The following is a 12,467-nucleotide window of genomic DNA, read 5'->3' as shown; positions in this document are numbered from 1 at the left end:
GAATATGCATTGAAAGCTGACATTTCTATTTTTTTTTTAAGTATTTAGATTAATTAATAACTTTGGGACCTAATTAATTTTGAGGGATCATTTTTTTGGTACAGCTTTATTAATTTTATCCTGTTTTATTTCAATTTGTGTGTTTAAGAAAACAAACGCTGCAACTAAAAGTAAACGATTTTAGTCTTTCTCTTTGAAGATGTTGAAGTGTTTATACACACTCTTTTTATTGCAGACTTAAATATGCATGGATTATCTTCAGTTTTAAAAAATAAAATAAGTCTATAAATCATTTAAATTGAACCCCCGAAATATTTAATTTTTCTATATATTACATAATATTAGTAAAAATCGCAATTTTGTCGCCTTTAACCCCCCCCCCCCCCCCACACACACACACACACCCTTCTACCCCTATTTTCCACGTAAAACAACGTCGGGTATTAAGAGAAAAATAAAGCATGGCGAGAAAATAATTTCCTAATGTAAGAATTATTTATTTTTTAGAAATACAGTATTGCAATCATTTGTTACATAACCCATTGCGACCTATAAAATTCGTAGTTGGATAGAATAAATCTAAATTTTGTGTTTTTACATGCCCCCTTTTCATTGCAATAAAGGCTACCATCAATTTTCTTTTCATTATTTATAAGAGGAATGAAAATTGCATGAAATATGTGAAAAACAAAGAATTTCATAATGTATTTTTTTTTATTTGTAAATTTCTTTGTTTTTTGAAGAGTTTTAGTATGTAATTGTGTATAAAAACACGAAAAGTGGTCCATATCTTGACAGTGCCCCCATTTCACTACAATAAAGGCAAGGTAACAAAATTTCATCCTAATTTTTCTAAGCAAAAAACATACAAGTATATTTCCAAGAATTAAAAATTTTTATCATTCCGTTTTCGTCATTTTTAACTAGATAGGGCCTCGTTAAGAGGCAGTCCACCGAAAAACCAGGCAGTATTGTATTGATAGGCGGCACATCGAATGTGAGGAATATTTGATATTTTATTAAAAACAATATCAATGTAGTCCAAAAGGAATAATATGATTGAAGATTTGTTTGAAAATTGCTTATTTAGTAAAATATCCTTGTGTTTTGTGTTTTTGAATTCCCATATATAAACCATTGAATGTAGGTCAGAAACAAATAACTGTAATTTCTAATACATTTTTAACAGGACTATAATTCACACTTAGCTAAATCTAGAAATATTTCATGTGTTTGTTTAAAAAATAAAATCGGTATACACGTTTTTATGAAATTTTGCGATGTAAGAGTTATCTCCCGTGGCATCGGTAAATCTGCTAAATTTGAGTATTTTACCCTATTTTTGGACTTTCAGTAGGGCGTGACTTTCTCGGCGCTACGTAATGTAGAATACTAATAGATTCTCATTGGTTACTAAATCAATAACATAGGAACTTAAAATTGTTATTGATAACGATCAGACGACTTATGCCCCACCTCTGTGCCGTGAGAGAACTTTTAATTGGCTATTTACTACACCAGTTGACATTCGGCCGCATTTCTATCATATGTATATTTCAACAGTGAAGGGAAGCTGTGTAAATTTCAGAAGCTAATTAGGTAACGTCGAGAATGCCACGCCTTACTGAAAGTCCAAACTAAGCGTATAATTCTTCTACCTTTTTATCGGAATCCTAGTGGAATATTTAGAATCGATACACTAAAGAAAATTATTAAACAATAAATAAATAATTTATTTTCAAAATAAAATTCATTTGCGCCTCAAAACATAATATTTAGATTAAAATTGGCTATATTATTCAGGTTGAATCCACGTTTCCATTGATGTGTCAGTGAGTCATATACCTGACTAATATTGCGTCACAATGAAATAGTTACAAGTTTTCCAGAGAAGTGTGTAAATTTTTTGCGTAAAAGTGTAAAGAAAAATATTTAAAAAAAAAAGATTTCTCTTTTTCTGTCTAATTACTCTCAGCTAGATGACCTTTTGATAATTAATTTTATACATGTTTGAGAACTAATTTTTTAAACTGCTTTACTAGGATATGCGTAAAGATAATTAATGAAGTGTTTATAAGGTACTTTTCTTATAAAATTGGGAATCAATGATAAATGTTTCAAATAGATTTACGCAACATTTAATTCCACGAAGTTGAGATGTTTACTTCATGATATTTGTAAAAAAAAAACTTATATATATTTATCTACGCAGCCAAACCAAAATAAACAATATGCAGTGTGTTCAAAAATGAAAAAAAAATAGTTATAAAATACCCCCGGTATATTTATTGAGTTAAATTACTGCTGAGCTCCCCACTATCATAATTTTTCACTAAAACGGAAGTTGGTTTAGTAAACCATTTCGGTATTTTTTTTATTTTATTTATTCTTTTTTTTTTATTTGAAACAATCACACACTCACATTTAAAGTAATATACGCTATAACGTGCGCCATTTTAAAATACGGCTGGAAATTTATATATTTTGTTTACCAATAAAAGTTACGAAAATGCTGTAAATTACACCATTTAAATAAAATTCGTTATAAAGTTATCAAATTATAATTATTTATTATCCTGCAAGGAGAATAATGTCTATTTTTAAGTAAATCCACCACGTGACGCCGTCGCTACTTTTAGATTGATAAACAAACACGGCGTCAAGAAAACGAGGTAAGCCCTTTGAGATACAACTTGCTTTTGACATGGATGGCGTGTTACTATTAATATAACTTATCTTTAAATGTAATCACTATCAACCATCTATACTCTGTTATGACGCATATTAACCTTTTATTAGTAATCTTTGTCAAAATGCAACGTGCCTTTTGTCTATAATTTCCCGTGGACGTACGTGTCTAAATTTAGACCTACTGTTTACGCACTTCCTTTATCAATATTCATGAAAAGACTGAATTCTTGATTGCAGATATTGCTTTATTGTTCTGTTATTACAACGAGTTTTATAGTTAAATTTTGTGGAAATATTATTTTTTCATTACACTTTATGTGTTTCAAATCATTTAATCATTTTGTTTCACATACAAATCGGCATCCATACGGCGTATATTACTTTAAGGAATTTCCACCCTCACAATTTTATATGTTCAAAGTACAAAAACTGCATTTATTTTCATTCAATATACTTTAAACTTTCCATTTGTTGCAAAAAATGTATAGGTCACCATATTATTTAAGATGCGAAACATAAATGAACAGAAATGTATGTCAACATAAAAATTGTACATTTTTTGTAAACAGTATTGAGAAAAATATGTAAAAACTGGTTAAAATGCAGAATTCTGATGCTGAGTGTTCCTAAATACTTCCTACTTAAAAGATACTTTTGAACATTGTGAATATCAGGTAAAGTATTTTACATTAAAACAAATGCCTGAATGAAGAGACCTTAGAAGGAGTTATTGCCCTTGTCAACATTTTTTAAAGATTGAATAATTGATTAAATATAGAAAATATGCATTTTTTAAATTCTTTAACTAAACAATATTTATCATCACACCTATTGTTAAGCATTCTTCCAAGAGATATTTTTCTATAAGGTATGAATTTAAGGTAGGTCCGTACTTTCAGAATTTTCTGTCAAAGTAATAATTTTTTAATGTTAATACCTTGAATAAGTCTTAAACTAACTAAAACACCCATAAAAGACATATCTTTGCAGGTTAATTTTCATACGAAAGGTCTCAGAGCACATACCTCTAAAAACCCAACAGCCAAAATTGAACATGAAGATATGTGATATCATATTTCTTGTAGTTATGCACCAAATCAAATTAAATTTATGTTAAAACTTATGAAGGTAAAAAATATTCATTTGCCTAGAGAATATTTGAAATCTTTACTGCAAAACATTAACAAATTGATTTTGAATCTGTCCATGTCTTTCAGAAAAAAATCTCAAAATGTCTTCATTTTTTATAATTCTCAAAATCCAACCTGTTTAGATGCCATTTTTACTTTAAAACTATTAAAAATTATATCTAATGTGAACAAAAATACATAATTTATTATGGTTGGCCAGAGAATTTTAACAAAACAGCCTTTTGAAGACGTATACCCCCATTTTTGGAATACCAATTTTTTCAATTATTCATTGCAAAATTTTTAAAAAGAAATAATTAAATGGATTATATAGGCTTTAAATCAATAAGAATAGATCTCAGGTTAGTTTGACTAAAAGAAAATTAAAAAGATTTAGGTCCACAAAAGCAATTAAGAATCTTGTGTCTGTGTATGTACTATAAATGACATATAGATCTTATAGACAGAGTGCAAATGTTAATTTCCATAAATAATGTATATTAAATGCTTTGTATGCACAATAACACTATAATAAATAAAAATATACTTGCTTAATCGTTTTCAATCACCCAAAAAGGTTTAATATTAATAGACAAGTGAAAATCAGAATTTTATATTGATGTGTAAAATTAGAACCGGATCCGTAAAAGTGTGGGCTTTCCTTAAACTAATTACAGTTTTTGCAAAAACCTATGACATCATAGGAGGGTGGAATTACCTTAACATGGAGTTTAAACATGTGACTTTGTTGGCCAATTCTAAAATGCTTTCACGTTCATGAAACAAATTTTTAAAAATAACGATGCAATGATCCCCCTCCCCCGGCTTTTTACTTGCGATTCATCGGCTCTTGAATAGGTACTACATATGAAAGAACTTATTGTCTTATTTGTATAAAATCAAATTTTGTAAAAGAGGAAAAGGCTTTGCAGATGACAGGTAAGAAAAAACTTGGATAAATCGAGACTGTATACACATATAAAAATATTTCCTGTATTTAGGCAAGTTTAATTTCGCCACTGATAGAATTTACTTTAATCCCTGAGAAAATAAAAATGAAATTTTACTTGGAAATAAGATAATAAATGAAGCTAGAAAGCTGTCTGCTCTCAGTTGTTGCATAATGCATGTATACATTACAAATACTTTTTTTAAATCCCGAGTATCTATTAAGAAATCAATAAGATGTTTCATATGTAATCTTCATATACGCGCAGGTATGTTAAGGAAGCATATAAGTTATTTCTCAGAAAATTAAGACTTTTTAAAGGAAATTAAGTTTGATAAATTACCAAAACCGCTGATAAATGTAAAGTGTTATTAATGATTGCATACAGATAACAGAGTGTCTAACGCAAAGACATGCACCACCGCCACGGCATCACATGACTTCTATTAATAGCGAAATTTTCCTTAATAAAAAAGCTAACAGAACAACAATACCCCGGAGTTTAATAATAATAATAGTTTTAAATAATATAGTTGAAAAACATCTATTTTGCCTTAAAAGTGCTGCTAGAATCCCACTGTCCTGTCAGAAAAATAATTATTACACACATTTGCACTAAACCCTACCCTATGTTTTGAATTGTATTCATATGAACCGAGATTTTTCGTAAAACCATGCTTAACTCGGGATTCTAGCAGCACTTTCCAAGCTTGTCAGAAGGCAAACTCTCCATCTCTACAAATATTATGTTTTGAAATATCCAGCTTATTGTTGTTCTGTTGCATTATTTGTGTCACATACCCAAAAAGAAGATTCAAAATTTTTAAAATTTATTTTACATTTAACAATCCGGAAGACAAGCCCCTATGTCACAAACGACAGAGGAAAGGCAGACCGGGATACAAATATAGCTGACTGTCTTTGAAAGAAAATAAAATCGATGAAAATAAATTAGCATACCTATTTATTCAACTGAACTCAATATGAATTTCACATAATATTCCCGGTATTTCCTTTTAATCTCCATTTTACTTATCTTTGTATTCGCCGTCCTAGCCAAATTCTCTTTACACGACATGATCAATTCCAAAGTTACTTGATGTACACATATGACGTCATCGGTGGTAGATTTCAATCAAAATGACAGATACAGCATAACAAACTAAAACATTTTATTTTTGTTAATGTTTACACGTTTCTAGTCATTTCCTAGAGTTAAATTACATCTCTAAATACCAGTATTGGGAAAACTTGAGTTCTAAAATTGACGTCATATTGCCAACTATGACGTCATAATGTAGCACTGATTTAGTCAAGGTAGAATATTTTGTATGCTTCCTTATTACCCCTGCGCGTAAAATATTTTAGTAATATTGAATTGAATTAAGAAATAAATAACAAGTTTATAAACTTCAATGGGAATTGAAGTGGGTCGGTCACGTGATCAAATCCTGTGAAGGCCGAAGGCCTTCTCAGAAGATTTGATCACGTACCGACCCACTTCAATTCCCATTGAAGTTTATAAACTTGTTATTTATTACTTATATATACATTTGAGACAGACAATTGAATATTTTCGAATTTAAATTATTGCACTAACCGTCCGTTGTAGATTTTGAAAAATGACGCAAGGTGTAAATCGGCTTGCATGGCGGTTACGCTTCGAATTTATTAGGCTAAAGAATCTATTTCGAAGGTAATATTTTGTGAAAGGCTAATTGTGATCAGTAATAGTGAACAGATTGTTGTCTGGGAATTTTTTTATACGTGAAAAATGATAATCGATGCTGAAAAGACACAAGAAACACGTCCGAAGTTTGATGATAAAAAGTTGGAGGAATTTCGGTCGCCGGAAAGGAATGGATAGATCTGATGGACACTTGTCCGAGCCAGTTAATTTGCAATTTGATCAAAAACATTCTACAGTTTCAGTAACTAAAGGTAACTTATCGTAAAACACTGATAAACACGGAGACACTGGCGACAGCTTTACATTGAACTACGAAAACGCCGAGGTGTTTGGCAGCTGTTCATGGTATGATTGCAATGATATTTTCCAACAGATTTACACATTTATCGTGAGTAAAATTTAAAGATAAAATAAAAGTTATCATAAAAATTTCACCAAAGGTCTACCCCCCAAAAAATAAGGATGAACGTTAGAGACTGTGCGGCTGACAAAAGTGAAGAAAAATGTAAACAAACGCTAGGCTCCTAGTTTTCTCTATGTACACAGGTTCAATCGATAGTCCAAAAACTGTATGAAATACTTGTTTACATTTTAAATTAAAAAATTATCATTTTACTCGCTTATTTTGTTCATTTTTAAACATGAAAAGCAAGTAAAGCAGGTCAGTAGATATTATTGCGCCGTGTGATTAGGTCACGTATTGACCTCTGACCTCTGACCAACTTCATACAAAATTGAAGATATTTTCTCTCTGTATGTTTATATAATTGAGAGATACCACAAATGTATATAATATAATTATATACATTTGAATCTATTTATTACACTCATTTAAAACAGTTAACTGACTGAAAAGAAATAATAGACAAACATATTTTTCTGATAAATTAAAATGGTAAAATCCGATCCCGATTGAATTAAAACCGATCCCGATCGAAAATAATGCGAAATTAATAAATTTATCAAACTAAAGGCACGTGCCACCTATATAACATGTTTAAAAAATAAATCAAGTAATTTTTTAATCAAATTACAACAAAAGAGCCAAATTTAACATTACAATTATTATAGTATTTTCTTCTTTATATAATTCTGGTCGGGATCGATTTCATTTGGCAAAATTATAAAAAATAGCTAAATTTGACCCCTTTTATTTATTTCAATATACCTGTTCCCACTGATTTTATTGAGTGACTCAAAAGTTTGTACTTTGTATTCATAATAACATAAGAAAAAAAGTTTGTCCTTGTAATGTATTGGGTTTTATAACGCAATGAAAACCTTAGAGGCCATGAGACTCATAATTTTGGAAGAGGCACTGTTATTCAACAAATCCATGTACTTGGTTAGTTTGTTTAAAACCCAGGAGCAGAGAAGAAGAATTTATGCATTTTCAATACATAATTAATAGAGCCCCGCCCCAACACCAGAAGAGGCAGCTTTATTCGACATAATTATGTATTTGATTAGTTTGTTTAATACCCAGGTACTGAATTCAAAAAGTTACTTGCTAAACTCAAATTTTGACCACATAATTTTTTCTAAAGAAGTATAAATTGGAGTCTTATTCATTAATAAAATAAATGATAAGAGTCTATGCTATAAATAATATTCATCGACACATCCAGCTTTTGAGTATCTGTTACATATAAAACAAAATAAAAACGTAGTATTGTTTTTACCCTCATATTGACCTTTTTGTACTTAAAATTAAGCATTTACCAAAAATAGGACTACAGGAGCACTAAAAATTTTGTTGATGTTGTCATGTGTAAACACTTGCTTTAATAAGTCTACATGCAAAAAAATAATTAAAATCCATGACATGCGATGTGCCACCCATTGCCTAGTTTTTCGGTGGACTGCCTCTTGAAATGTTGCTTAACCTCTTAAGGAAATACCTGTATTCTGTATATGTTGAAACCACTTGTCTTTGAATTCTGTATGATTTAAGGATACATTAAAGTTTTCAAAAGTAATACATTTGTGTCTCAATGTGCCCATGTAGAGCTGAGTGCCAACAATGGCAAATATTGAAATCATGAGAACTGCTAAAACGATGACGTCTCGAAGTCGGCGAATAGCGTCCAGTAATGCACCAGCAACTGCCCGTAAGCCTAAATATAGAAAAAAAAAATGTGTAAATTTAAAGTAAACATAATATTTCTGGCAAACAAATTACGATTAATATACGACAGTAGGTACTTTTCATTTAATTTCAATAATTTTTATTTAGAAAAATGATGAAATATATGATATTTAAAACAATAGATCTCTGATATTGCAAAGAGATTTGAGCATTAAGATGAGATAAATATTTAAATATTCTCTGAAAATTATTTCCATTATTTCCTTTGAAGACAATTGCTGTTAATCAATTCAAAAACGACACTAAGCAAGCCACCGGCATGGATTTCTTGAACAATGGCTGTCTCATCAGTTATGCATACAATGACATAATATAATGATACAGTAAGTTATTTCTCGTTGGCCGCCATATTGGAGGTCAACGTCCGCATATTCCATCATTATTCAACCAACTCTAACTTTTAAACTTTTTGTATTAGCCATCGTGGGGTAGGAAGCATTTTTTTCACTGAAAATAAACATTTGTGAAAGCTTCTTCATATTTTTATTCTATTAAGATTTCCCCTAAACATTTCTGCCACACCCTCTTAAATTAAGCAAGACAAAGATCACAAAGATTAAAATTGACCAGATTGACCAACAAGATGGCGACTAAGAGACATAGTTCGAATACAAAATACATCATATGAAGTCTATCTATAGTGCAAACATCTAGTTTTTGTTTTTTCTTTAATTTAATCATAATATCATTGTATTATTCAACAGTTACCTTGTATATATACAAAAGTCTTCAAAATACGAAGTACTCTAAAAATCCTCATTGCTGATATACTTCCCAGTTCAAACCACAAAGATAAATATCTGTTGAAAGAATTATGAACCAGTTTTAAAATAAATATTTACAAACACTTACGCAATATAACATTTTACATGTATTTTGAACTAAAAACTAATTTTTTTTTGCATTCCAAAATAAAAATAAACATCGTGACAGTCCAAATTTACTTCAGGCGAAATAACTGTATATCACTTATATTCTTATGTGCCTTGTTATGATCTTCATTATAAATGGAAAAATTGAAACAAGCAAGAGGTTTGAATGGATTTGAAAGAGGTACTTTATATTTGAATTACTTACGCACATATCAGGATGGCGAAATCTAACCAGTTCCAGGGATCTCTTAGGTAGGTAAATTGATTCAAAATCAGTCCCCTACTCAAGACTTTTATCATTCCTTCAACGGTATAACAAGCAACAAATATGTATCTGCAGGAATGTATAAAAAGTAAACAACTGAAATGTTCTTTTTCATTGATGCATTCAATTAACAAGCTTTATCTCAAACTCGACTGGACCAAGATTTATCTTAATCTTTGTTTGCTGGTTAATGATCCTCTCAAGAATTTTTCACTCATATGGAGATGCCACACTTTGCCACAATTTCCCAATGGAGGGCAGCAAATTTATAACTACATTGTATACTCGGCGCTCAGGGTCATTGAGCATTGGTGGATCAACACCTACACTGTAACACGGGACCTTAGTTTATAAGGATTTTATCCAAGGTTAAATTAAAAAAAAAAAGATTGGCAGTACCAACTCACTTCGACATATAATTGTATACTGACACACCTGTATGTATTCATTATATATATACCTTCAGTAAATGATAATCAGATAACGAAAAACGCTTATTCCTCTATTTGGTGCATGATCTGCATATGCTTTAAATTAGGAATTTTATTCGATAAGAATTCCCTCAAAAATCACAGTGAGATTCTTATAGCATTGCCAATTTTAGCAAAGAAGATGGATATTTGAAATAGCATTTATGAAAAAAAGATCTCAACAATTAAAGATTGATACATTTTCGTGACTATGAGTTGCTTTTTGAAAATTATGTTCTACCTTTTTATTCTTTCAGAGAATATAAATAAATGTTTCTATTTGCAAAAAGGAAACTTTTTAATTAGAGCCTACGATTTGCTTTTAATTAATCATTTATTTGTTTTATATAACTTGTCAATAAATATCTAAATGACATTAAAACTTTCATTTAAAATCAAAATTTATTTTCCAAAATAAAAACTGCATTTGTCTTTTTTTAAACCCATGAATAAGCTATTAAATTACAAAATAACTTGTAAAAGGGCAAATAAAATCTTTAAATAGATTTAAAGGAACGAATTTAAAAAAAATGTTTTATTATTAAATGTTGACTTATCCTGATACTTCAAATACAGTGCTTTAAAGATCAATTAAGTTGCATTTTGGTGTGCCCGGTGAACAAATTGCATGTTGAATTGTTCTGAGCTGGAGGAAAGGTTTTCTGTCTTACAAACATACACCAAGCCAATGTCAAAGAAAATTATATTTCTAAATCAGATCATATATCTTACTCTGATCCTACTTTTATGTATAAAGGAAAGGGGTGCAGTTAATTTCAAATATATGATTTTGTCTTGACAACACTACAGCAAGTATTTTATTGCTTTAAAAGGTTATTTAAGCATCTTCGCAAAAAATTACTTCCGCAATTTGTAAAAGTATTGATTTTCTTCTCAAGGACACAATAAAAAGAAACTTAAAAAAGAGATACCCGACATTTAAGACATTTCCTCTCTGCAAATATGACTTACTCAATCCAGAATACCGGGTATTCAACCATTGTCATAAAAACGCAGTTAATGAGTATTGTCATAGTAACAAACAGATTGAATAACCTTAAAATGATAAGGAAACAATTAAGGAACATTGCAAATATTAACATTATAATCATTTTGTAATAATTTTTTTTATGCGAAACCGGGTGAGATTTTTTAATTTTTAAATACGTCATTGATTTCATAAAGGATACGGATGAACAAGAATGAAGAGAGCAATCCTCCGAAGTGGATGAAAGGGGTTGAACAAAAAGAAAACGTCGGAGGTGCTGAATCTATAGATGAACAGTCCCTTTCCAATCACCACAAACGTCTACAGGAAGGAGAAAATAGTGAAGACAATTATAATTGACAAATAAAATACTTCTTCAGTTATCTTTTTAAAATACATGTAATAATCCACCATGAACAAAATAATTAGGCATTATACGATTATTCATAAAAATTAATATCAAAATACTAGTACCATACAGTTCTAAAAAAATTAAAAACTATTCGTATTTTATATTTGCATATTCAATTGTCTTAGAATGTTTCAACTTCTAAAAATATAAAGTTTATTTGTTACTCCCCTCCACATATCACTTACATTTCGATTTTTGTAAAATTCGTCAATGTCTTCCAAAGGTTTTCCTTGATATTTTACTGGAAATTTTTTTCTGAGGAAGGAGGGTAATCTTTTACCCTCTTTGAATCTTCCGTCTGGCACCGGTTCCCCGCCTGTTCTGGGCGTCAAACTCTTTCTCTCTTCTCTATCAACATCTACAGGAGACTCCCCTTCTGGGATATTATTTTTGACGTTTGATTTTGGCCTCAGAAGGCTAAACGAAGTTTCTGTCATTTTCCTGTTTTGTTTTACAAATCAAATAAATATATATGAAATAAATATATAGCTTAACGCTTAATTTAAAAACCGTTCAACTGAAAGTTTTGAATTACACTTGATGATACTTGTATTTATCAAAGATTTTTAACACCTTTCCCTGATAAGAATAAAAGAAAATATTTATATATATCGACTTACTGTGATTAAAAAGTGCTTGTTAGTTTTTACGGTTTTATCAACTTTAGCAAATATATAGAGATTGATAGAATAAACAAGAAATAATTTATTAAGATCTAAAATTAAAGAATACATAATATTACCTGATGATTGCACAGTTTTACACAAATTCTGCAAGGAGATATAACGAACTTGCATCTATACAAAGTAAGCACTTCTCAACAATTTCTCGAAAGGGGGAAATGATACATG

The 12,467-nt window shown here is 30.0% G+C and overlaps 1 protein-coding gene across 3 annotated transcripts in view; it reads right to left on the bottom strand.

Moving 5' to 3' along the window:
• Positions 1-12,467, bottom strand: part of LOC134266123 (sodium channel protein para-like) — a 26,036-nt gene extending 13,569 nt beyond the window's left edge. For all 3 annotated transcript variants that reach the window (XM_062748368.1, XM_062748369.1, XM_062748370.1), the window contains exons 1-7: positions 12,359-12,467; positions 11,802-12,057; positions 11,407-11,525; positions 11,189-11,272; positions 9,687-9,815; positions 9,318-9,409; positions 8,362-8,577 (exon numbers count right to left, since the gene is read on the bottom strand). In XM_062748368.1, the coding sequence (XP_062604352.1) occupies positions 8,362-8,577; positions 9,318-9,409; positions 9,687-9,815; positions 11,189-11,272; positions 11,407-11,525; positions 11,802-12,053 (892 nt within the window). In that variant the 5' untranslated portion in view covers positions 12,054-12,057; positions 12,359-12,467. The remainder of the gene's footprint in view (positions 1-8,361; positions 8,578-9,317; positions 9,410-9,686; positions 9,816-11,188; positions 11,273-11,406; positions 11,526-11,801; positions 12,058-12,358) is intronic.

The sequence above is a fragment of the Saccostrea cucullata genome, unplaced genomic scaffold (genome assembly GCF_032062105.1).
Source record: "Saccostrea cucullata isolate Sc308-1 unplaced genomic scaffold, CSIRO_AGI_Scuc_v1 ctg292, whole genome shotgun sequence".
In the NCBI taxonomy this organism is placed as follows: Eukaryota; Metazoa; Mollusca; class Bivalvia; order Ostreida; family Ostreidae; genus Saccostrea; species Saccostrea cuccullata.
The sequence above is the reverse complement of the archived record's forward strand: the minus strand, read 5'-3'. Positions and strand labels throughout refer to the sequence as shown.